The sequence below is a fragment of the Chelonia mydas genome, chromosome 6, assembly GCF_015237465.2.
Source record: "Chelonia mydas isolate rCheMyd1 chromosome 6, rCheMyd1.pri.v2, whole genome shotgun sequence".
Taxonomy (NCBI): Eukaryota; Metazoa; Chordata; order Testudines; family Cheloniidae; genus Chelonia; species Chelonia mydas.
In genome coordinates, this window is record NC_051246.2 from 67,064,951 (window position 1) to 67,092,491 (window position 27,541).

Consider the following 27,541-nt stretch of genomic DNA (forward strand, 5'->3'; position numbering starts at 1 on the left):
TTGGTGTACCAAGAATTCAACTTTTTATTAAAAAGTTCCTCTTTTTACATAGAACACACAATTACCAGAGGACATGAAAAAAGGAGTTTTACAAGGAAGTTGCAAAACGCATTCATGTGAAATTCAGTCCGAAGCTAACATCCAAAATGGGGAGAAGGCTGAAAAATCCCCTCCCGGTGCAGCTCAAGTCTTTCCATTGGCAGCTTTTTAATAGGTTTCTGCTGAGAGAAGAAGCTGTTGCAAGGGGCTTTAAATCCTGCAATGTCACAATCCTGAACGTTCAAATACAGATAAGGGGGAGTAGGAGTCACTTGCAAATTCTTCTCCAGACGTTGAATCATCGAGATATGGAATTGTCCATCCCTTCACTGGAGTCTCATCCGTTTCTCTGGGGGCCCTTTAGTGCCAGCACTCTGTTGGGCATTCTTTACAGTCTCCTTCTCCTCTGGCTTTATAGCTTCGGGGGCTGGTTCTGGCTCCTTCTTGATCTGATCCACTTAATAAAAAACAAACCATCAAATAAATTATAACTCAGCATTAAGGGTTTTACATTTCTTTTCAAATTCTTTTCAGGTTGTTTTGAAAAGATAATGGAGTTTAAGAGAATAGAAGCCAGTCAATACTTGTGCAGGAGACATTCAGGGCTAGATTCATGGCTGCCACGGTACAGGGACTGGGAGGAGAAACCTTGCAGTTTCCCTATTCTGAGGTTGCCGAACACCAGCACAACCCCCTCAGGCAGGCCTTGAGGTGCCCTAGCTTGCATCCCTCCTGCAATGGCCCTGGTGCAAAATCACCACGATGCAGAATCAACCTGGCCATTGGTCTCCCCAAGAGCATCTCCTGATTTGGGGCCTCTTGGCTCAGCAGCTTCCTTAGAGCGGTGGGGCCTCTTACACAGGGGACAGTCTCCAGAAGGCAAGGGGTGGGATGGGACATCATACAGCCTAAGCACAGAGGTGAAGTCCCATCCGGCACCTAGAAAAATTAGGCCCATATTGAGCCTGATTTTGCTCTCATATTAGTCAATGACAAAACTCCCAACAATTTCAGCAGCAGCAGGAGCGAGCCCATTAGTTAGTTCAGCCTCACAACTGAACCTATATCACACCTGGATTTGGGCTCCTTTTAAAAATCTTGTAATATGTGAGATCTCTTACCTGCGATGGGCTTTTCTCCAGGCTTTTGCTATCAAAAAAGAAAAGAAAGTCAGATGAACTGGAGCTTTGTTATTATCATCCTTTGCTAGCACTGACTAAAATATCATCTTTTGCTGTAGAATACTTTTAGCAAGAGGGCTTCTGAGGGATATCAATGAGGAAAGGCCTCACATGAATTGGAACATCATGGCGATGTCAAACAAGAGAAGAGTGACGAGCAAGTCTTCCAGAAGCACTAATTAAATTCTAATCCATATGGAAAATTAACAGCACTCAAAAATTAAATGTTTTATTCTCCAGGCATGCAAAGAACCTTATCCCTTCCAAGTCATTAATGCCTGTTTTCCTTGGCTGTAAAATATGGCTCAAGACGTCTGCATATCCACCAGTGCAAAAAGAGAATCAAATTTTGTAAAGAACAGAAAATGAGTTCAGACCATTTGAATCTAGAACTACTCTTTTGACCCATGCAGTTAGCTAATATTTGGGGCTTTGCAGGGTAGTTTCATAGGACATCCCACATGAATTATGCTCTCTCTCTGCTCAAGCCTCGACTATGACTGTAATTAATTATTTTTGGTAATTTCATTTATTTGCTTGCAGTCTTGTTACTCTTTGCAATGATCTGATCAGATAAACCACTAAAACAATGGGCAGGGTCAATATTCTTCATTTCTTGATGTAAAATGTTGCACAGCATTGCTGCAACTGAGTTGCATCCCACTCCAGAGGTGGCTATATTTCAGTTGTGGTTGAAGTGATTCCTGTGTATCCTATGACCTGCCTAACATGAATGGTGTAATTAATTTTTGTAAAATATTTAGACCTTCCGATGACAGGTTCCATGAAAGTATTATTCTATTTCAATACCACTTTAAGAATTTGAAATGCACTTCCCTACCAATGCAGTTCTTTCCCACTGAGCAAACATTTATTTTTCTCCCACGGTGTCAGAAGGTATTTGAATTTGGAAGTAGATTAGAATCTGGTCTAATCCAGTGCTTGCCTTACTCAAAGTATTTCAGAATGTTTTATAACAATTACAGTAGTTAGAAACTAGCCATTGCAGCGACTGTAGACAAAATACCAGAGTGCATAATGGCAATAGCTCACCCACAGCCTCGGACATTTAAATATATTTTATTGAGTCAGGAAAGTCAATTTGCGCTGCGCATTTCCTTAGTAGTTTGTGCCTCAATAATATTATTTCCAAACAGCTTTGGGAATATTGTTCGGAATCTGCTGTTGCAGGGACAACAGGTGAAGCACAATAGTGCTAAATACTGACTATGGGAGGCATCACGTCTAGTAGTTAGAACAACAGACTGTGAGACAGAACATATCTTCCATCCCTGACTCACTCTGGCTTGCTGTTTGACATTGGACAAGTTATTTGACTTCTCTGCACATCAGTTTATCCCTCAGTGTAGGGGATACTTATCTACCTTTTGCAAGAGACCGTGCACTTACAGAATGCCTTTCTCTGTTGATGTCAAACGATTTTATTTTTAGGTCTTACAGAAACACAGTCTTTTTTGTAATTTCTTGGTGACTGAGTGGTGGGCTTAAGAAGGGGAATAAACAGGTATGTAGAATCCAAAGGATGATTTCCACCTAACTATATTAACAATAGGTCAAATTTTGGGCCCTGAACTATAGTATTTAATAGTGTGTCCTTATATCTCTATAGATCAGTGATTCTCAACCTATTTATCATAGTGGGCCGCATATTTGGGCCACATTGTGTTACGTGAGCCACAGGCTGAGAACCATAGCACACCCCCTCTAAAAACTCCCACAGTACCCTATTCCCAGTGCCCCCTGCCCAGAGACCCTCCAGAGAGTGGGGCCAGGAGCGGAGCCCTGGGCACGGGAACTGGCAGTCAGACCCCAGACTTTGCCATGTGGGGCCGGGCAGCTGGGATCCTGGACCCAGCAGCCGGCATCCCAGGACCCTGAACCTGGCACTCCGCCACGTGGGGCCAGGCAGCCAGCAGCTGGGACCTGGACGCTGCTGTGTGGGGCCAGGCAGCCGGCAGCTGGGACCTGGAGCCAGGCAGCCGGCACCCCGGGACCCACCACCCGGCAGCCGGGACTCAGACCCCGCCCAGGGCCAGGCAGCTGGGACCCCCGGTACAGGGCCAGGAACGGAGCCCCACCTAAAACCTGGGGGTGCTGCAGCACCCCCATAACCCCTAGTTTCCAGCACCCCCCACCACCTCACTGCCCAGAACCCAATCCCCCAAACCTGCCAAGAGATCCACTCTATTGCCCTCTGCCCCCCTGCAGCACTCACCAGCCCCCTGCTGGCAGGAGCGCTCCAGCAGGCTGGCAGACGCTGTCTCCCCCTGAGCCAGTCTCACCCCCTGCCAGACCAGAGCAGCAAATTTTCAATTTTTTTAGCACACAGCTGTGTGCTACTTGGGCCGTATGCAACCTGCGGTTGAGAACTGCTGCTATAGGGCATTTCATCACAAAAAATCCCACAGTTCCTTACAGGAATGACTTCACCAATGGATAAAATGCAGCCACTTCTGAAGTGGAATGTGGCAATGACAACTTAGGATAGGAAGAGAAGAAGAATCCACTACAAATATGTGGGGCATGTATTTATTCACAATGGAATTTGGTCAGCCTGGTGGGGCTAACAATATGTACCTTCCAAAAAAACTGTCTGACTAGAAGGACCCCTACTTTACATTTAATCCAAGCGAGGGTAGTTTCCTCCACCAGTGCAGGGCTTCCACCACACTGCTGAGACACTGGTTCAATACTAACTCAGCAGGAAGAATGCCAACTATTGAATCACCAGCTTTCATGATATGTTTACCATGTCTCTTTAAATCAGCAATTGCATACACAATGCCAGCTCTGCAGAAGTTCTACTTGTCAAGGAGAGTAATTTTTTTCCCCCACAGGCAAATAAATTGCATTTGTTAGTTCTTTTCCCATCAGACATTTTGGTAAAGAGTGGGTGAGTAGATTTTTAACTTGGTATCACAGGGGGAGCTGGCCCTGTAAGGAGACTGGGGCTCACTGCTCTCGTGCCAGGCTAAATCCACCTCCCCGAATGAATGCATTGAGTTGGGGGTTCATGATTGGAGCATGCTGGGAGATAATAGGGACAGCCTGAGTTCAATGAGCTTGCTGAGTTAAGGGAGAGACAAAGGAGCAGGGAGGTTGTGTGAGCTCCTACTACACAGAGACTTTCCTTACATCCCAGGGAGAGGGCCAGGGACAGCAAGAGAGCCCTGCAGGAAAGCTTCCGCAGGTGATCCAAGAAGTCCTCCATAGCAGCGAGAGAAAAAGGCAAGACTGGAGCTACCTGCAGTGAGGGGCAGGAGCAATGCTCTTGATAGGGACTGCTGAGCATAATGAACTAGTGAGCCTCTAGAAGAGGGCTGAGAATTTCTGGTTGAGCTGTTTTATGTTACAACAAACCAGTCCCCAGAAGGTGACAGTAAATACAAAACATCAGTTGTGTCAGTTTTGTTTGGCTGTGGTAATGGGAAAACTGAGTTGCCAGCAGGGTTTGACCTCTGATGAGATAAACCCTGATCCACTTGGGTTGGTAAATTTTCATGGCAATTTTGCAAGGCTACGGCGCACATTTTGGGTAACTCATTCACCTATGCTATGGAATCTTCCTCTTCATTCTGCATTAAGAGAACCTGTTGTTTTCAAAGTTCCTATTCCAACCAATGCTACCGTTCCACCAAGTACAGTGAAGTCCCACAAGTTGTCCACCTGAGGAGCCCTGATGTGTATGCTGAAGTAACACTGCAGACACAAATGACTATATTACCTGAACAAATCTGGGTGGAAATTTTTGTCTCAGGTCTAGAAGCAAAGCATCCACCCGCTGCCTCTGGAAAATAGAGCTTGGTTCTTCCTTCTTCTTGGCTTTTGGTTTGGCTTTATCTGCAAATCATATACAGAGGCTGAAATAGACCATCACATCAAATGATGGAAGTTCTAGTTCTCTTTTATCTGCTCTTCGTTCCTGTAGAGGGTTGTCCTTTCTGGCACTGGGTGTGGCCATTCCTCAGTTTCCCCCCTGCTGTTTATCTCTATTTCCCCTTTGGACTGCAGTCTTCTCTCTTATAGTAGGGTAATTCAGTCTTCAGTCTCCCGTCTGATATAACAGTTTCACCCTTTGGCCAAATTAAAGTCCAACCACAAAACAAAACATGTCCATCAACGCTCCTTGGGCTCAATACTCGCTTGCCCTGTTGATACAGGGCTAAACATTCTCTAGCCTACTCCAGGCCCCAACTTTTACCCCTGTTGATGCAGGGGAGTGAAGCAGACTTCCTCTCAGTCTCACAAGAAGTCCTAGCATGGTGCCTCTAAATAATTACAGGTGCCAACGCTAGGCCTAAAGCCCACACCATTGCTGTGTTGCCCCTAACCTTTTCCTTCACTTCTTTTACCCCTCCCCACACTTCTCTCTCTTCTCAGGGCTGCGGCAGGGAGAGATGTTTCTCCCCCCCGTCCCCAGACCTGCCACGGTGGGGAGAGATGCCTCTCCCCATCCCCCGCTCCCCCCAGCCCAACCTGCTGCAGCCGGGGGAGAGGCGCCACTCCCCCGACCCCAAACCAGCCCCAAATCTGCTGGGGCAGAGGCACCCCTTGCCTGGCCCCAACCCAGCCCGGCCCTGCCACGGACAGGGGGAGAGGTGCCCCTGCCCCAACCCTGCTTGGCCCCACTGCAGACGAGAGAGAGGCACCCTTGCCCCAGCTCCAACCCAGCCCAGCCCCGGACCTGCCATGGATGGGGGAAGAGGTGCCCTGGCCCAAACCCAGCCCGAACCTGCCACAGACAGGGGCAAGGTGGCTATCCTGTGGCCGCAGCCCTGGACCTGCCACAGTCAGGAGAGGTGCCTCTCCCCCCCAGCCCAGGTGCTGCTGCAGGGAGAGAGAGCTGGGGGGAGTCTTCTCTTCCCACCATAGCCCCAGGGCAGCCTGCACCCCAAACCCCTCATCTGTGGCCTCACCCCAGAGCCCGGACCCCCAGCCGGAGTCCTCAACCCTCTGCCCCAACCATGAGTCCCTCATCACCGACCCCACCCCAGAGCCCGCACCCCCAGCCAGAGTCACATATCACCTCCATACTGGTGCACATAACAAAATTCATTCCACACATGCATGGGAAAAATTAGAGGGAACACTGGTTATAGGAGTTATGGATGCTAAAGTAAACTTCAGCTAAAAATTTAAGTATTAAGTCCAAAGAAAAGGAGAGTTGCTTAATGCACTGAGGCCCCAGAAATCATACCTCGTTCCTCCTGGTCTTTGAAATGCCACCAGTAGCCTTTGGAAGGGTGATATCGGCAGTATGACATGGCTTCATCAAAAGCAGACTGAATTCCATGCACTGCAGTGAGCTTTCAGAAGAAGTCAACATAAGAAAACGTTCAGGAATTTAACAGAGTAATATATAATACAAACAAACAACCAAGTCTATGCCTAGATACTATTACATAAATAGTGACTGACAGAGTAGAACATGAAAAAACACTGTATGTTGGTAAAAAGCTAATCAAGTTTGTGAACTACTATGGAATGTAGTTTTACCATTAAAGTAGCTTTTCCCTCCATCAGGCAATTATTTTACAGTTGCTATTTGAAATAACATTTAGATTTATTTATAAGACAGACTTTTATAAAACCTAGTGTGAACAGAAATATTTTTGTGATTTTTGTATTCTTTGAAAACAGTTTTCAAAAATATTTCTATCCAACACAAGTTTTGCAGACTTATTCTAGGGCATGAAAAGCAGAAAGTGAAAATGACCATTTTAGTTTTAGTATCCAAGATCGTAAAAGTGCCAACAGCACCAATAGTGAAATGCAAATTCCATTTTAACATCTTTCAGTTAAATTAGGAACTTAGATTAAAAGATTTCTTTAGCAATTTTAAGCCTGACATTGTCCCTTTGGGTATTTTAAAATTTAATCTCTCTCCTTTTTCAACCATTCAGATTATTCCATCCCTAACAGCCTGTCAGAGCTATTAAGGCACACTGTACTCTTCTGGGAACATTTCACTCTCATTGCTAATGTAGAGTACTTGGTATACAGTGCATTTTTTACTAGTAATAGATTATTACACTAGTGACTAAGAACCAACCAAGAATGGGGCCCCAGTGTGCTACGTGCTGTACACGCACAAAGTAGCAGACATCCCTGCCCTGAAGAACTTACAGTCTAAACAGAAAAAACAGATACAGGGTAGGGGAAAGGGTAGAACACACAAGCAAAGCAGAGCAATCAATGCGATGGCAGCAAACAGCATGTTAGTTCCACAATTTATTTATTTTTTGGTGAGGGGAAGGTTAATTCAGAGGGGATCTGCTAAATGGAAAGAAAAAGTAAGGGAGGAGAGACATTGAAAGAAAGGGGAGTGAGAAGGACCGGGCAGGGAAGAAGAGGAGGGTTTAATGAATTGTAGTTATAAAAAACTGGATTAGTCATCTTATTTTATTAATGCTAATGTTAAAATTATATAATACATAGATTAAGAAAAAAGTGTCTGTACATCTGGGTATAGTGCTTAAATTATTCAAAAGTACAAAGGTAGGTTTAAAAAGTAATACAATATATATAATACATAATCAGCAATAACCCAAATAAGATTAATAAATTTAACACACATCTCGTTTTCCCAAAATGGAGGAAAACAGGGAAGAAATTTCTTGAATTGGGTTGGGGGAACAATGTAAAAGAAATGCAGATATGAACTGATAATTGTTTTATATCAACTAAATGCATAGTAGAAACACTTACCACTCTGGAATTTATGACAGATCCCAAATCAGGTGCCTGATAAATCACTCCAGCAATAATATAGTAATCAGCTAATGGGATGACTGTAAATAAGGAACATAGTATCAGTTTAGTCAATAAGCAGAGCTCTGGGTAAGCAAGGGACAAAATTGTTTAATTTCACGGGTCACATAGTGGACTTGTTTTTTACTTGTTTCACCTGGTCAGGATAATTTGAACTTTCAAGCTTTTCCTCCAAGTATAGCAAAGCACTTTACAAAAATTAGTTAAGCCTCACACTATACCTGTGAAGTAGGGCAAATATTAAGCCCATTTTATAACAAGGAAGCATCAGTTTATATTCCTGTTCCACTGTCACAAACACAACTAACAGAAAGTTAAACTGTTTTTAGTATCACATGAGAGCACTCAGACTAGCACTCCTGGAAGCAGTTCAAATGTCCTTTGCCATTCTAGTAAACCAAACAATAAGCTACAATATGGGAACCAATCATTCCTAACTTTCACTCAGACCTCTCCAGCATTACTGCTTGAAAATGTCACACTCTGCAAACACTTACCTTTTTGGAATCAGGCCTTGTACTATGGGTTTTCCTGGGAGGCCCAACTAATATGGTTCTGCAACATACCTTGCAAAGCCCTGTCCACTACAGCTAAACCAGGTTGGAGGTGATCCCTTCAGGGTCTGAACAGCATTCTTTAACCTGACTGTCGAACAAGGTTTCTTTGAAGTTTTTTGAAGTTGAAGTTGCACAGGGCTTGTTTACACAGGAGGTTTACACTGGATTAAGTCAAGATAATCCAGTTTGAAAATGCTTGCATACACAAGACAATCTGTTATAGCACACTAACTCTGCATTTATCTCAAACTCTGGAGTCCTCTTGCAAAGTGCACTAACTTTGCTGCAAATAGAGTTAGTTTGGTGTATTGTTTTTGTGCACGTAATGCTGCTGAGCACTGCTTTGGCAGTCCTCCAACAGCTATCCCACACTGCTTTGCAGGCGACCGTCACTGATCTGTTTACCTGTGTGCCCTCTCCTGCTCTGGTCTCAAGTTAACCAGATGTCTCCTCCCCCATTTAAAGCTGGTATAGGGCCAAATTTTGCCCATTTCCCTGGATTTGAGAATATCACAATTACTGTGATATCACTCCAGAAGTCCTACAATATGCCTGAAGGAGCTGCTTGAAGCCATGCTGATACCCTGGATCTCATGGCCATCTGGGGAGAAGCATCGATGCTAAAAGCTCTTATGGCCAGCCACTGAAATAAAGATCTCGTTGTGAACATTGCTAAGCAGATGTCCCGAAGAGATCATTACTGGGATGCCAACCAATGCCAGATAAAGAACAAAGAGCTCAGGAGGACTTGTATTAAAACCAGGGATGCCAGGAAAACATCTGGCAGGGGACATATAACCTGTCCATTTTTTTGAGGAGTTGGACAGGATTTTAAACATCTACATAACCACCAAACCTAGGAAAGTTGTGAAGTCTGCTGCCACTCCCCTCTCTCCCAAGAACAAGCAGGGCTCTTCAGGGGATGAGCATGAGGAGGCCAGTGTAGATATTTCCTGGGAAAGCCAGGATCTTTTTAGGACTCAGGACCCTGAAACCGACCAGGTAGAAGGTGGGCCTGATTCCTACCCTGCAGCAACCAACCCCAAGTCCCAGGCAGCAACTCAGGCCAGGACTGAGGAGGCAGATCTTACGGAGGGAATCTCAATCTCTCTTTACAATTGTGCTGTACTGCCATGCTACCTTCTGTTCCGGGTGCCCCATGACCAGAGGCATTGTAGGCAGATGTGAGCTAGGAGCCTTTCCAAGTCTGAGGCTCCCCACCTGCCCTCCTTTCTCCCCCCACGGTGTCCATTCAGTATCCCCATACACATTTCCAAAATGGTGGCTGCTCCAGCTGGGCAACCAGCCTCTGTCTCATGGTAAAGCTCCGGCTAGTGGCCATTTTTAGGCCCACGCCATAGAGTGCACATGCCCATTTACCTATTTTTGTTTCCCTTTCCCTCACTCAGCAAACACCCCACTCCTCCCAAAAACCCCGTTGGCTAGTTCACAATGGTGGCCAGCAGCATGGCACAGCCGCAGCCTCTATCCTGCCCCCTTCTGCGGCAGAACTGAATAATGAAAATGGTATTTTGTGCAAAATTCAGAAGTTTATTGAGACACTGGTTACGGGAAAAGAAATTTGGTTCGTATTCTCAGTTTACATGAGGTAGACATGGACACTACAGACCCATAAAGTTACAAAGACCACAGCTCCTGCTGAGGTAATAAAAGCCCTGTAACACATTACAGTACAAAACCTTTACAGTAGAGAAACAAAGCTCTTAATGCCTTTTCACAGGCTCACCCAGGGTGCCTCTACACAAAACAAAACACCCCATAGCAGCAAGTCTCAGAGCTTGGGTCAACTGACTCTGGCTTGCAGGGCTCAACCTGCAGGGCTAAAAATAGCAGTGTAGACATTTGAGTTCAGGCTGGAGCTTAGGCTCCGGGACCCTCCCCCTTTGCTGGGTTTCAGAGCTTGGGCTCCAGCCTGAGTGGGAACATCTACGTGGCTATTTTTAGCCCTGTAGCTTGAGCCCTGTGAACCCAAATCAATTTGACCCAAGCTTTGAGACTTGCTCCTGTGGGGTGAGGAGGGGGAAGGAAAGGGGGTGTTGCACTGCAGATGTACCCATAGATAACGAGTGATAACAGTGAATGTTTCAGACAATCATTGCAGAACCCTGTTTTTCTCTTCACTTTCACCATGTCTGCAGGGGAGATAAAGCAAAATCTATGACTGAGAAATTGCTCCACATTTGTCTGGACATTAATGAGGAACAGCTTCATGGTTACCCCACAGGACTAGTTCACAATTCCCTTCCACTCGGAGGACCATCTTGGTGAATATCTGCATTGTGTATTTTGCTGTTCTGCTCTTTGCCTTTTTTAATAAGGGCATTTTCTGCCTCCAAGTCACTCACCTCAGTGTAAAGTCATCCCAGAGTTAAGCTATCCTTAAACAGGACGTAGGGGGCATTACTATCCAGCTCACCCCCAGATGCCCCCTGCTAATCCCTCTGACACCATATAAGCACCTGCAAGGCACACCAAAGCTGCAAAGCCACACTGGGAACATAAATTCGCAACACTGCTCCCTCCACCCCAACCCACGCCAATACACCCTCGAAGGCACAACAGCAAAGCCAAACAGCACATCCCGCACAGACAAAAACCCAAATGCACACACCACTTCCCACTCTTGGGGGAACCTCAGAGATGGTAAGAATCTCAGGGAGGTAAAGTCAAAAATGCATATAAAAAATGCTATCTCAGTCTCTCCAGAATTTGAACAAACACTCACAGGCATGGCACCTGCCGCTGCCCTTATCAATGGCTGAGCAGCTCACAAACCTGAGGGGGAGGAAACAGAAAACTTGTGACAAATGTTTGTGGACATCACTGCAGACTCTCAAAAACCCTGAAAATAACAGAAGGATGGAGGCACAATTGGCAGGTGTAGAGGGAAACAGAGAAATCATGGGAGTTGCAAAGGACATCCTCATTCCACTTCCTCTGCTGCAGAAGTTCCTGCTGCTGCCACACCACCTGCTCAGTGGTAGGGTTGGCAGAGTCCAAAGGAGATGGCAGTTGCCAGAGATAGCACAGCCATGGCCAAAGACAGCATTAAAAAAAAAAAAAAAAAAAGACAAGGAAATGCAGCAGCAACTCCTGGAGGCAGCACAAAGCCAAACCACTCCACTGCCGTGCAAGGTTAGCAGACACTGCAGTGTTCCGGGACCCAGCTACGTTCCGCAGCTCCTGGACAATACAGGATACTGGAAACACAAGCAACACCGCCCTGTTGTGCTCCCCAGAGCAGTGCTTCCACGGGCCATTCCATTCACAGAGCCAAGGCAGGGTACTGAGAATAGTTGCACCGAGGAGCCCAGGTCTTTTGAGCCTTCTAACACCCCTGGTAACATCAAGCCTCACCATTCAACTCCAGAAGGGCCACAAACAAGAAGAGGCAGAGGCAAGACATACATGGGGCTTGAAGTCACAAGTGAGTGTGTTGTGCCCTGCACTGCACCTTGATACGTTGTTTGACTATTGTTTTAACTAAAGGTTTCTTGTAGTTATTAGACAATAAATTGTTGTTTAATATATTGTTTCATAATTAAACGTTTTCATTATTTCAATTCAACCTTTATTTTGGCTTGTTACACACTACATTGCTTAATAACAAAAACTCTGAAAAATTCATCCATAAGAAGTTAGAGTATTTAACACAGAAATAAATTGTTTTCTGGAATTCATAAGGTTTTACAAAAGTAACTAGGCAAAAATACAAGGTAAAATGAGGAGTGGCACAACATTGCACCTCCACCAGCCATGAACAACACTGACTTGCTCACAATCCATTCTAGAGGGAGTGGGTACGGGTTAACAGCTGGGTATACAGCTGCATAATTTCAGGCCTAGGATTCCAAATGAGAGCAAATGGCATCTCTGACAACGTTGCCCAGCTGTTTCCATTTTGTATTGGACACCTGGCTGGCTGCTCAAACCAGTGAACAAGTCTCTGCACCTCAGCCTCCCACCCATTGTTAAGGTTTTCTCCCTTACTCTCACAAATATTATGCAAAATACAACATGCTGCTAGGTTAGGGACTTTTTTTCCCAGCTGCTTCCAATCTATTCCACAAACAGCACCACCTTCCTTTCAAACAGCCAAATGCATACTCCACTCCATCCTGAGGCAGTAGTTAAACAGTTCCTTCCTTCTATCCAGGCAGCCTGTGAATCATTTCATTAATCAGGGGAAGCTGAGGATCAGCTGGGTCTCCCAGGATAACTAGAGCAAAGTCTGCACCATTAATGTCCATAGTGATCCTGAGAGCGAACGGTCTTTTCTTCATTAACATAAACAGAGCTGAGTTCCGAAAGAGCCTCGCTTGTGAACCCTTCCACACCACTCTGTTTTTATGTCCATAAACCTGACAATGTGATCAACCAGCCCTTGGAGCACCACTGAGAAATATTCCTTTCTGTTTATAAATTCTTATCTGGAGTGGGGGAGAGAAAGACGTGGGACACACAAATAATAAGCACATGGGTCCCCATCAATTGCTCCAATATGCTCTGGGAACCCCATGCATGCAAAGCCACTGATAATCTCCTAAGCATTACCAAGCTTTATAACCCTGTGCAACAGCACCTTATATATGGCATCACATACCCACATGACAATGGCCCCAACAGTCAGTCTCCTTACACCTAATTGGTTGGCCACTGACCGGGAGCATTTGGGTTGGCCAGCTTCCAGACAGCAATGGCAACCTGCTTGTTCAAGGTTATGGGGTATTGCATGCTGCCACGCTACCACTCCAAGGTCAGTTCAGCCAAGATCTCCAAAATGGTTGCCTCCCCCAGTCCTGATACTCTTTCACCATGGTTGGTCATCCCAGGTCTTCAGAGCAGCTGTTTCCCACCAACCCATGCAGGTTTCCTGAGCCCAGAAACCACACTGCATGGTGTGAAGCTGCTCCAGGAACTGGCATAATTCCTGTATAATCAGTTACTCAGTGCCTCTGCTTCCTCATCCTCATTCCGCTTCCTCCACCACTGAAGTTCCAGTGCTGCCACATCACCCGCTAAATGGTACGGTGGGCAGAGTCCAAAGGCAAATTCATCCAGCACAGAGTGCTGAAATACAGCCCAAGCAGCCTCTATTGATTTGCAGTGGCCAGCATGAAGCATTGTTGGGCCCACGCTGGCCGACAGCAATTTGCAAATGATGCTAGCCTTCCCAGAAAGGAAGTATGGGGTGGAGACAAAGGAAACATGGCATTTAAAACATTTTTTGCTTATGCATCCCACAGTGCCCAGTGCAAAAAATCCCAGAATGCACACTGCTCAGCAGCGAATCAAAGGACCATGAGATAACCTCTGAGAACGCCCAAGCCGCCGCTGTGTGTATACAATGATGCACACTGGGAGAGGGCACACTGTCCCATGTGCACACTATTGGTGCAACTTGACTACTTCACGTTACTTGACGTGCATCAAAAAGCTGCAGGTTATCCCCTGCCCACCTCATGTAGATGAGCCCAGACAGCTCAACTACCTTTAAACAATGTTATCAGCCTTAGCACAGTGTCATAGTCGCAGTGATGACATGAGAGTCAATCCTCCCAAAGCCCTGACCCTTGCCTGTGTTTGTTCCAGCTCCTCCATCTTTCTCAACACTTATAATTACTCTGGAACCCCAGGACTCAGCTGGTGCCCTTGCTATATGAACCCTGGTCACTCCCCCAAGGTAACAGATCATTGAGGGTTCAGGACAGTTGGGCAGGGATCATGCTGTTGCCCCGAAGTTCTTAGGAGCAAAAAATGGGGCAGCAGCTCCTCCTCAGTATCTCTATGCAGATGTCATACTGAGCTGTTTGCTCAGGTGCTAATTTGGAGGAAGCAACAGGACAGCAACTCACCCTTTCAATTGCTCCATTTCCCCCATTACTATTCCATCACAGGTGAATGTTTACCCCTAGCCCATAGCTGCAACAAAATGGCAGACAAAATTACATGTTGAAAAATACAAAGTAATGTAGGTTGGAAAAAACAATCCCAAAAAAATGATGGGATCTAAATTAACTTTTACCACTCAAGAGATCTTGGAGTCATCATGGATAGCTTTCTGAAAACATCTGTTCAGTGTGCAGCAGCAGTCAAAAAAGCTAACAATGTTAGGAACCATTTGGAAAGAGATAGATAATAAGAGAGAAAACATCATAATGCCACTATATAAATTCATGGCATACCCACACCTTGAATACTACGTGCAGTTCTGGTCACTACATCTCAAAAACGATATTAGAATTGGAAAAGGTACAGAGAAGGGCAACAAAAAAGATTAAGGGTATGGAACAGCTTCCATCTGAGGAGAGATTAAAAATCTGCGACTTTTCATCTTGGAAAAGGGATGACTAAGGGGGGCTATGATAGAGTCTATAAAATCAGGACTGGTGTGGAGAAAGTGAATAAGGAAGTGTTATTTACTCCTTCACATAACACAAGAACCAGGGGTCACCAAATGAAATTAATAGGCAGCAGGTTTAAAACAAATATAAGGAAGTACTTTTTCACACAACACAGTCAACCTGTGGAACCCATTGCCAGGGGATGTTGTGAAGGCCAAAACTATAACAGTGTTCAAAAAAAGAATTAAATAAGTTCCTGGAGGTCCATCAGTGGCCATTAGCCAAGATGATGTGGGATGCAACCCCATGCTCTGGGTGTCCCTCGCCTCTGACTGCCAGAAGCTGGGAGTGGATGACAGAGGATGGATCACTTGATTGCCTGTTCTGTTCATTCACTCTGAAGCACCTGGCATTGGCCACTGTCGGAAGACATGATACTGGGCTACACGGACCATTGGTCTGACCCAGTATGGCAGTTCTATGTTCACAACTCTAATGAAAAAATAGTAGGAAATAAAAGTGAATGTAGATCTCTAGTTTTTTCTTCCCAAAACATTAGAAAATGAAATGCTTTTTTGCTTAAAGTACAAAAGCAGCACATTTTTTTACAGCTGCTTCTTTTGGCTTCCCACAGCTCTTCTGACTGGGAGAAATTCAGAACTTACCATCCTGTATGGTACCAAGAAGACAAACATGAAAGTTCATCCCTTTCCCTGGAACCAGAGGGCTGCAACAATGGGTCTCTAAAGTTGTTCTTTTGCCTTTCATTCTCCCCCATCCATGACGGCTTCTGAAGTTACAGCAGCAAGCAAATAAATGAAAGGGGCCTGCCTTAAAGAAATATTGTGCAGAATTTCCCTGTTAGATCAGGAGAAAAGACAATTCAGTGGTCCAAGAATCAGGATTGAAATAAACACTTCTCCGTGGCCAGAGGTTCTAATTCTGACAGGGTTAAATAAATGTCATGTAGTTTAAGATGCAAGAATCTTAGAAACTGCAGCTCTGATTGGTCTACATAGGTGTTAAAGACAAAATTGCACTTTTCATAAGTTTACAGGTTTGCGTTGGTGTCCTTCGCAGTGCAACGTTACTGTGTGCTGGTCAGCTATTTCCATCCGCTCTAGCATTGTGATCTCTATTATTCCTGCTTTTTACTCTTGTTGATGATGAAAGTGCACTCCACCCAGTAGCCTCTGTAGCACTGGGATCAGTGATAAAGCTACATTCTAACAGGGAGGGAGTTCAATCCCTGACTCCATTATAACAAATTTCTGTTTGTTTTTGATTATCACCTACTGCCCCAGAGCCAGTGCGGAGAGTCTGAATCAGTTTGGGAGACGAGGGTTATCACATGCTCTCAGCTGGTTTGTGAAGTGAGAGATGGTTCTGGGAGGAGGGAGATGATCAGTGCACAGACCTAGTTTAGAGAGGAAGGAGGAACTTATGGTGGGCTCCTTCTCTGGAATACTTGCCACAGGCACAACGATAAGGAGGACAATGCTAGCTCAGATAGCTGCTGTCATAATCCCATTGTGACAACAGATGCAGCAAGAGTATCACTTAACCTATGGAATTCCTTCTGTCGGATATAACTGAGGTAAATAGCACAAAATGTTTCCTTAAAGAATTAGACCCAGGAGTAAGAATAGCATCTGTAGATTCAGTAACTAGGATACAATTATAAGGACTCTCTGTTCTCATGCTTCAGGGCACAAACTGACCACCTAATGAGGTCAGGAAGAACTCCTCACCATAGTCAGCTGCATGATTTTTTTTTTTAGCCAGAGTTCCAGATTTGATGTTTCATTAGCCTGTCCCAGGGCAGCAATGCTTGCGTTTCTAACAAAGCAACTGAGAGAGACAAGGTGGATGAGGCAATATATTTTATTGGACTGACTTCTGTAGGTGAAAGAGACAAGCTTTTCAGCTACACAGAGATTTTCTTCAGGTCTGGCATGATTTAGCTAGAAAGGTTGTCTCGTTCACCTACAGAAGTTGGTCCAATAAAAGATATTAACTCATCCACCTTGTCTCACTCATATTCTGGGACCAATACAGCTACAACACCACTACAAATAAATTAGCAACTGATATTTCTCCTTAAACAATATTTAGAATCAAGAGGACACCATCCACCAGATTATAACCATTTTAACAAAGATCAAACTCTGGGCTTAAAATACTTTGACAAGGTACTTTTAAAAGTGGAAAGTATGAAACTGATGCTTCTGCAATCCCATGAGAGTACTGATTACCTATTCTGAAACTCATAAGCACAGGGAAGGGTAGGACTCTCTTCTTTAACTAATCTGCCTTTAAGATCCTAAAATCTGTGCCAGGTTACCAAAATATGGATAACATCCAAGGCAGGGAACTAAGCAATATAACGATGAAATCTTGCACAAACTGAAAAGAGTATTATTAAATCATTCTCTTCTAAGCTCCCTACAATGAATGATCAAATTACACAGCTGAAGTCTGAATGTTTATACTGTAAAAGCCATAACTCCACTCCAGATTTTAAAAAGTTGGACATTAAAGAACAAGAGAGGCAGTGAAGTGATACATTGGCTTATGGCACACACCTTCAACACCAAGAGATCTAGGCTCAATTTAGATTTTAAATTCAATCTAATCTAAGAAGCAGTCGGGTGCTCTTTTCCAATATGAATACAATACACTAAGGCCACTGCCAGAAACCAAGCAAATTAGGAGCAGCAATAGAAAGATATGAATCCATTACAAAAGCCCTTTCTCATTAGAACAAAAATAAAACCTTACATTACTACATTATCATTTATTCTAAAAGATCCCAAAGAGCTTTACAGCTTATGTACAGTAAATACAGAACACATTTCATCCTGATCTGAAATGCAAAAACTTATTAACAGCTCACATGAACACTACAAGTCAATTTAGGATAAGATATGAAGAATACTGAATCCAAATGTATATAATAGGGAGACAGAATGTAGTTATCCCAACTGGAACTCAGACATGGCACAGTGGTAATCTCTCTACTCTCACTTAAAGTGCCATGGAATCTTTAATGACCCCAAAGAGTTAGAACTTCGATTTTATGTCTAATCAGATAATGGCATCTACACTACCTCAGCACCCTCTAATATACTGGGGTGCTTTGGTTCAGTAATGCCTCAGGGTGAAATATCACCTACTGAATCACCAGTTTCTTTCCTGGGAGGTCTCCCAGTCATGTATTTACTAGAAGACCCTATTTAACATGTGCAGTCTGAGAAGCTCACAGTACAAAGTGGCAAGGCTGCAGAATAAAAATGGCATTATGCAAAGAGCAATGTGAATGTTCCCCTTACCCTAATAAGTGGTTTCAGAGTAGCAGCCGTGTTAGTCTGTATCCGCAAAAAGAACAGGAGTACTTGTGGCACCTTAGAGACTAACGAATCAGAGATTTCCAGATTGTATGATAATCACTCAGAATGATTAGCATGAAATTTAAGGTTTCAGAGTTTGCACTAATCAGCCCCAGGCAAGCAAAAAATTAGTATTATGTTTAACTAATTAAACTGAAAACCTTATGTACAGCATATCATAAATATAGGACATAGCATGCATGCTAACAACTACCAATTGCTCCTGGCAAAATTTACTGCAAAAGCAGCACTTTCTCATTGCACTATTAGTATTTTGCCACTAGAGGGCAATCCCCTGCTGTTGTGAACACACAGAGCAGACAATCACCAAACAGAGACTGGGAATGGCTAAGTCATTATGCAAGGTAGCCTATTTCCCCTTGTTTTTTCCTACCCCCCCCCCCCCCCCCCCATTCTGGTTAAACTTGGATGTATGCTGGAAATGGCCCACCTTGATTATCATACACATTGTAAGGAGAGTGGTCACTTTGGATGAGCTATTACCAGCAGGAGAGTGAGTTTGTGTGTGTATGGGGGTTGGGGGGGTGAGAAAACCTGGATTTGTGCTGGAAATGGCCCACCTTGATTATCATGCACATTGTAGGGAGAGTGGTCACTTTGGATAAGCTATTACCAGCAGGAGAGTGAGTTTGTGTGGGGGGGGTGGGGGTGGGGGTGAGAAAACCTGGATTTGTGCTGGAAATGGCCCAACTTGATTATCATACATATTGTAAGGAGAGTGATCACTTTAGATAAGCCATTACCAGCAGGAGAGTGGGAGGAGGTATTGTTTCATGGTCTCTGTGTATATAATGTCTTCGGTAGTTTCCACAGTATGCATCCGATGAAGTGAGCTATAGCTCACGAAAGCTTATGCTCAAATAAATTGGTTAGTCTCTAAGGTGCCACAAGTCCTCCTTTTCTTTTTGCGAATACAGACTAACACGGCTGTTACTCTGAAACCAATCACCAACATTGTCATTAAAGGGAAAAGCTGTGTGAGCCCTTACCTTGTGTAGGAGACTGTCTTTGCTGCTTTCGAATTATGAAGAGGATGGGCTCTTGAGCATGAAGGAGGATATATTCCACTCCAATCATTTGGCTAAAAGACAAGTGACCAGAATAAGTAACGCCATTCATCTGAAAGTTAAAGATATAGGATGTGAAAGCCCACAAAACAACAATCACAGGGCCCGAAGGACACCCCTTGATGTGTCACAAGCTCTTGCATTAGGATTTTCCAAGATAAATAGCAAAACCTAGCCTTGTGCTCACAGTGCATTAAAAAATCCTGGAGTCAACCTCTTGGCAAATAGGTAGGTTACTGGCAGAAGAAGAAACAAATGGAAGAAAAATGGAACTTATAGTTACAGATGTTGTTTACATATGGAAGTGACAGACTAACAGCACTGACCAGAATCTTTCAGATGATGTGAAGGCTCCTCCCCTCCAATACCAGATGCACACAACTTTACCAATGAACATTTAGTGTGATCTACATTGTCCCACACTAGCCTATTTCTAGGTTCCCAAATAGTTCTGTCAATGCACCTCACTTCTGCCTGCAGTTCCACGTGCCCCTCTCCTGCCAGGGCCCCACATCAAAGAAAGCCAGTTGCATGCTGTGATGTTGATAAATGGCCACTGGTAATTAGAACGGCCTACCCATTCATTTCCCCTCGGGCCCAAATTAAAAGTCATACTTCTCATCCTGAATCTTCCCATGGTGGGGTATCTGTTTTAATAATCACACCTAATTCAATGTGGCAGGAATGTAGACTCTTATTCACAATTCTGTGGCAAAGCTCTAAGTGTCCAACTACAATAGATCCCATTCAAGAGACATGAAATTAATCCTCTTCATCTGATTACAAAATCAGGCTGAGTCATAGTCCCCAAACATTGTCACTGTTTTTATCCTGGTCGGTAGCTTCTGAATACACACACACAAAAAATTAGCTTTCTAGCTAATTGGCTTTTTTGACATTTCTGTAAACCTGCAATCTCAGGTATACCCAAAATCCTATCTATAATGCTTCACAGGTGGCACCACAGGAACTAGGAGAATATAAATTGCTTCTGCCATCTGAAAGAGGATAGGACCCGGCTGCAAGTGGCTGCGTAAATCAACCTCAAAAGAAGAACAGAGACAGGGAATGACAGAAGCAGGATCACAACTTTCCCTGCACTCTTCAATTCAGCTGTTGGTGACACCCTTTAGTGGACAAGCTGAAAATCACCAACCCAGAAAGCAATTTTTCAGGTTAACTCAGCGTTCCTTACAGTAACTTACTGCAAGTGGTCCAAGGTCAGCCGTTGCATTTTGACTACTTCGTTGTTACATGTTCGGTCATAGAATGGGTTACTTCGCTCTGAGAAATAGTCTAACACACTTCCATTGTTTAATATAGGAATCCAGGAACTGTCAACCCAGGAAATTCCCAGGAGGTTATCTGGGAAGAAAAAATTAAAATTAGCACCAAAACAGTCAGTACGGTTATGGATTCTTACCAATTAAGGACCTACTAATTAGAACATGTCAAAAAAAAAGTTTTCATGAAAATTGTTTTTTTCCCTAAAATTCAAAATTTTGACCACAAAAATCAATTTTTTTTTTATTTCTTCCGTTGGCTATTACATGAAGATATGGAAGATACACAGACACCTTTATTTCTTAGGAATGCCAATAGGGAAAAAATTATTAGCACTCGCACTTATGGTCATACTGTACATGGTTTAGATTAAGAACAGTAGCATTTGCCAAGTGGAATGGGCAAACTAAGCATGACCTTCACTATGAAAGTGAAAGAAAACCTAATAAGTAAGCAGCAGCCAGCATTAAATGCCAGACCAAACAAAGTTGTGGAGATAGTAGTAGTAGATGCCGTAGTCAAGTGATAAATGTGCTAACATTTACTAGACTCTCCTCCCATGGCTGTATGAAATTTAAAGGGTCTAGAAATTCAATAATTTTAAGCCACAGTGGTAATAATCTCCACTCCTGGGAGAGTAGGAAGCACAATGATAAGGCATCAATTTTTACACTGAAAAAAGAAAGATCGCATGGATGGAAAAGTGACTGAAAACTGCATGCAGGATTGAAACCTATGAATGTAATGGGACTACTGCATTATTTGCAAACCCAAAGCTCTTACTACAGTCATTCCCTTGTAGATGTTTTACTTCAGCTAAAGTTTTGAATGTACAAGGAATGAAAGATTCAAATCCAAAATGTCATTGAATATATTATGAATCTTTTATGAAGTGAACCTAGGAGCTCAGCAAACCATGGTTAACACAACATAAATGAATAATTCATTTTTGCATTGTCAATCTCAGAGCTACTAGTCTAGTTCTTACATAAAATGGAAAAATGAGGTTTTCGTGTTATTTCACATATACTACTCTCTCCCCTCATCACAAACATAGGAGATCCTCCAGTACTAAAGGTATTTTATTATTTATATTGCAGTAGCACCCACAATATGCTAGATACTTTCCAAATATATATGCCAAGGCCTTTATCTCAATGAAAATAAGGTACCCAAACCTCTCAGTATTCATATTCTTGGCATGACACCTGCTCATTTAGGTTTTCAGGAAGCATGAAAAAAATCTCATTAGTGCCAGAATGACGACTGTATTTCTGCAGAAGTTTCTCCCAGGTAGGACTGGAACTTCAGAGTAAATATGCCATAAAGCTGAATGTAAAGTTCCAACTCCAGGACCAGACTATTACTGGCCATTACTTCTGAGTCGTCCATTTATTATTGCTTTTATAACATGCAAGAGGCCATCCTCTAGGAAAAAGCAACCCTGATACCATATATCAATTGTTCCTCTTCAGAAGGGAACATCTTCATTTTTGTGTGTGTAAAAAAAATGTACGACAATTCCCAGTCTTTTCAAAAAGGCATCTTATTCAATGCATTTAAATAGAGTTTGAGGAATATCCTCATCTCAGCCAACAAATGGCTGTACCATTCCTCTCAATCTACCTTTGAAGTTTAATGTGAGACAGAGACTCAAAACTAAGGGACACAGAAGTCCATGGCGGTACAATAAGATAAAAAAAGAGAGATCCTCATCTCACTTCCAAAACCCTCCCCTCCACCACTTTCTCTGTCACCATCACCAGTCTTCCTAGTGACCCAGCCCTGTAACCTGAAGTTTGTCTTCAACTCCACCCTCCTTCTAGACTTAATCTAAATTTTACCACTTCTTCCTCCATACATTATCAAGATCCTTCCTTTTCTCCCTATCCACAGCATTAATATTCTCATCCAGGCCCCTTTCCCTCTCTCTCTCTCTCTCAATTACTGCATCCTCCTCTCTGGCTTTCCTGATATTCATGTTGCCTCATCCAGATCCATTCAAACTACTGTTAAGATCATCTGTCCAGCCCATCATTTGGCCTTGTCACCCCAGTCAGTCATTCCATTGGCTCCCATTTTTCCATGACTTCAAACACAAACTTCTAATCTTGACCCTCAAGGTCCTTTCACAACCTAGCTTCTCCTTTTTATCCGTTATGCTATTTTACCTGTTGTGTCATGACCTCACCACACTGTCAACAATGCTAGCCTCAATCGCCAGCATCTCTGCACTTTCTTCCACACTGACCCATATCCCGGGAACACCCACTCTGAACCAATTTATTAAGCCTCTACTGACTCCTCCAAATTCCTTCCCTACACCCACCTCTACCACACTCTTAAAAACTCTTGTTCATCAGTATCCCAAGAAACTTGAGTGCTAACAATTATTAACATTTCTAGTCTAAGTAACCATAGACTCTTATTACCCTCACTGACCATCTGTATGCTTTTCTCCACATGGTGCATCCTGTTTTTAATTACTCTGCATGCTCTTTAGGCAGGCACTGTCTTGTAGTCTATGTTTGCACAGCACTCACTACAATGGGCCCCTGCACTTTATTGAACTTTCTGCACTAATATAATACAAGTAATATACTGAAGTGAGATAAGTTTCGCAAACGTTAATCACGCTCCCTTTCTTGTTTTAATAGAATCATAGAAATGTAGGGCTGGAAAGCACCTCAATCTATTCTATATAGGTTTTTATACCACATTTATCACTGCAGTATCTGAGCGCCTTGCAATAGTGTATTAAGCAATATGACTGTGATTACACATCTGTCAGTTGTTTGTTCTCTCATCCTCTCTCCACAGGGAGAAGCATTTGCAATGAAGTGTCTTGTTTTCGTAGGTTGTTTTTAAAAATAAATAAATAAATGCCACTTGCATGTGGAGCAGAAAGAGGTGAGATTTATGATAGTCCTCAGTTTCTGGGGGAGTTCATTCCACAGTCCTGGACCACACCCAGAGAAGGTTCTCTCTCCTGCACAGATGAGTTTTACTCTTATTGTAGACAGGTCCATCAAGCCAAGGGAGCGAAATTGTTGACCACAGTATCTGTCCTGGAGTTTTAGATGGTTTTAGGCACCCTGGCCCCAGGCAATGGAGTGCTTTGAAAATAAGGACTGAGGACCTTGAACTTGATTCAAAATTCTATGGGAAGTTAGTGTAGAGAGCCAGAGGACAGGTGTGATGTGCTCGTGATCGCTGAAGAGATGTGCTGCAGCATTTTGTACTAGTTGGAGTTTCCTAAATACTAAAGGCTTCATGCCCAGGTATACTGCGTTGCTGCAGCTCAGCCAAGAAGTGACAAAGACATGACAAAGGCCAGGTCTTTATCTGCATGGATGGGACAGAGTCTCCTAGCCAGCCAGAAATGGTAAAAAGCATTACTCATGGCTGTTGCTATGTAAGAAGTGAGCATCAGCAAGGAATCCAAGAGTACTCCTAGACTACAGACTGAAGTGACTAATTGTCAATGTGACCCCTCAACCAAAGGGAGACGGAACCATGGCTGCAAATTTTTCAAAATACTTTCTTCTGTCCACCAGCATGACCTCTGTTTTGCTCAAGTTGAGCTTCAGCTGTTCTTCATTCATGGGCTGATCTCATCCAAGTACTGTGACAGCTTGCTAGTAGCGGTGCAGTCAAGAATCCCTCCTTCCATGCTGAGGCATCCTAAACCATCCTGACAGATATTTGTCCAACCTGTTATCAGAAACCTTGAATGATAGGGATTCCACCACCTCTCTAGGTAACTGTTCCAATGCTTAACTATCCTTATAGTTAGAAACTTTTCCCTACTATCCAACCTAAATCTCCCTTGCTGCAGACTAAGCCAACTATTTCTTGCACTACTCTTGGAGGACAAGGAGAACAACTGATCACCATCCTCTTTATAACATAGTTTTATATATTTGAAGAAGGTTCTCATGTCCCCCTCAGTCTTCTCTTCGCTAGACTCAACAGGCCCAATTCTTTCAATCTTTCCTCAGAGGTCATGGCTCTCTAAACCTCTTATCATTTTTGTTGCTCTCCTCTGGACTCTTTCCAAATTGTTCATATCTTTCTTAAAGTGCGTTGCACAAAACTAGGCACAGTACTCCAGCTGAAGCCTCAATAGCGTCAAGCAGAGTGGAATAATTACCTCCTGTGTCTATATATGATACTTCTGTTAACACATCCCACAATCACATTGCCTTTTTTTCACAACAGCACTCTGTTGACTCATATTCAGTTTGTGATCCCTATCATTCCCAGATCCTTTTCTGCAGTACTGCTGCCTAGCCAATTATTCCCTATTCATGATTCAACACTTGTGATTTAAATTTGATGAGTCTATATACAGAGATGAGTACTTTAAAGTTGAAGATATTGCAAGCAGAGGTGTCAGCTCAGAATGTTTGGAAAACTTTAATGACAGGCAACAAGTCCTATACTGAGTATTTTTCACTGCTCCAGAACTGTGTCAGGAAATGGAAAGAAGCCAAAAAGAATGGTATATTAATCTAACACACAGGTTTGAAATACTGAGATTCCCTCCATCCTTCATCCGCTGAACTAAATCTGACAGGCATTATAGCACCCATCAATATATAAACAGTGAAAGGGAAAATCGGATCTGCATGAAGATAGTCTACAGCATAATTCAGAATAGATTCTGCTCCTCTCCCTTCACAGATTCAGGGAAGCTCTACTTCTGGGTGGGGGTTCCAGCTCTCACTGCTCCTCCACTATCCTGTTCCCCCTTCTTTTTTCTCTCAACTTTTGTTGTAGCTAGGATGGGACAGCTTCAACCAATAGGGAGACATTCTAAATACAAGCAGTCTTTAGCTTAATCTAATATCATTCATTGGTTCTTTCCAAAGGCAAGCCTTCTCAAATAATACAATGCTTTTCTACCAAAGTAATAGGGCACTTCAGAAATACAACAGCTTAATCACATCAAGTACCAAGCAACTTGCCTGTCTGCTTTTTTCCACTGCATTTTCAATTAGAGTACATTTGCCTCATGGGTAAACCCATAATTTCTTGTTTCCCACTGTTGCAGGGTGACATGCATTGCTTGTCCGCTTGGCTGCCAGTCTCCACATCACAGAGAATTGGCTAAAATTCAGCAATTAGTGGAGTGATTTCTGCATTTAATTAGGGCACAATCCTGCAGTCCCTATATAGGCAAGATTCCCACTGACCTCAGTGGAAGTCTTGTTTGCACAGGGACCACAAAACCAGGCCTATAGCTTGTAAGTCACTCTGGGATCCTCTGCAGTAAAAAGTCAGTTTATAATCAAAGGTTAGTATTACAAACTGCAGAAAGGCAGTATTCCAAGAAAGTATGACTATACCTAAAGTAACCCATGCTAAGAGCATCAAGATGTAACATGCAGAGAAAGGGAGAAAAGGAGCTTCTGGACTGTTACATCTCTATGCAGTTATTTATTTTGTGGAGAGGGGGATTCAGTGTCTTCTGAGATTTAAAGACCTTTGAGATGACAAAGATACAGAGATAATACAGGTCTCTCATTGCCACCGGTCACAGGCTTGCAGCTTGTTTCCCTGGACGACATGCCAATACCAAGGCACATAACAACATGCCGCGCGGCAACCCTCACCGCGGACGTGCAGAAGTAACAGTCAGGGGAGAGCAGCGGGGCTCTGCCTGCGAGCTCTGTAACGGCAGGAAGGGTGACAGGCGGCGTTTCAGGAGCTAGCAGCACAGACATGCCACGGAGACCCTGTGCTGCCGAGTCTCTTGTCCGGCAGGCCGGCGAGGGGGCCGGGGGTGCTCACAGCACAGCGCCCGTCTCCCGCCACCTGCTCCCCCAGCCAGCCGCAGCAGGGCGGAGAGGAGCCGCCAAGGCCAAGGGGATTAACCCTTAACCCGCCAGCTACAGCCACCCCAGACGGGTCGGTGCATGGGGCTGGGGGCTGGTAACAGGGTCGGCCCCCCGGGGGCGGTTTTTAAGGGGAGGGGCTGTTTAAGCCCAGCGGCTGCCCTGTGGTTTGTACTTTATAGATGAGCCCTGGGTCTGGATGTGCAGAATCGCCCGGGACTTCAGGGGCCGTCTCTAAAGTGCACGCCCGCATCGTCGGCGAAGAGCTCCCAGCCGCCATGGCCTCGGCGGCCGGGCAGGGAGTCTGCAGCGTTATAACCCCCGTCCCCGCGCACACGGCCCGCCGGCACGTTCACGTCGCTTTCCAGTCCCATCAACAGAGAGCGGGAGCCGGTACCTCGGATATCCACCGCCGCCATGATCCCCAGCACGGCGCACTTCCGCCCAGCGCGGGGTTTGCCCTCGCGCAGGAAACCACAGAGAGCAGGAAGTGCAGGAAACCACAGAGAAGGACTAGAGCGGCAACGGCCACAGGCCCGGGGGAGGGAAGGTGGAGGACGCCGGGGGGGCCTCAGCCCTAGTCGAAGCTAGAGGGTGCTGAGGCGTCTGGGCCCGGCTGCTGGGCGCTACAGGGTCATTTTTCCTTCCCAGCAGCCCCAGGCTTCCTGCAGGGGGGCGGGTCCACCAAGCCAGGGGCTAGTTGGCATCACATGGAGCAATTCCCCTGGTTAATACGGCCTGGGCCATGGGGACGCAGGACCCCGGGGCAGCGGAGGAGGCTCTGAGTGTTGTCACCCCTGAGCATTCATGAATCAGGATCAAAAAAAAAAAAAAATCCCAGATTGGCTCACACATCACAAGGTTTTCTAAAATTAACAAAAGGAGGTTCTTACTGTTTGCCTGCGGCTGCTGGTGTTCTTGTATGTAGTCCTCAGGGGTCACGTTCGCAAGCTCACCACCACCAACACGCAGGGTAGAAACATCCTTTTTCCAAAACACAAAGCTG

General features: G+C 44.3%; 1 protein-coding gene across 5 annotated transcripts; it reads right to left on the reverse strand.

Moving 5' to 3' along the window:
• On the reverse strand, nucleotides 1–27,176 carry MED6 (mediator complex subunit 6). 5 transcript variants are annotated; one of them, XM_007055729.4, is made up of 8 exons: nucleotides 26,933–27,176; nucleotides 20,617–20,776; nucleotides 19,334–19,425; nucleotides 7,950–8,032; nucleotides 6,439–6,547; nucleotides 4,966–5,081; nucleotides 1,161–1,188; nucleotides 1–496 (listed from the first exon to the last, which is right to left on the reverse strand). In XM_007055729.4, the coding sequence occupies exons 1-8, from the start codon at nucleotides 26,952–26,954 to the stop codon at nucleotides 366–368; spliced, it is 741 nt and encodes a 246-aa protein (XP_007055791.1). In that variant the 5' UTR covers nucleotides 26,955–27,176; the 3' UTR covers nucleotides 1–365. The 5 variants fall into 5 exon arrangements, with proteins under 5 accessions (XP_007055791.1, XP_027673957.1, XP_043403964.1 ...); XM_027818156.3 differs by lacking the exon at nucleotides 26,933–27,176 and adding an exon at nucleotides 26,711–26,911 and having other exon boundaries at nucleotides 19,334–19,463; XM_043548029.1 differs by lacking the exon at nucleotides 26,933–27,176 and adding an exon at nucleotides 26,314–26,671 and having other exon boundaries at nucleotides 19,334–19,463.
• Between the last annotated feature and the right edge of the window lie 365 nt (nucleotides 27,177–27,541).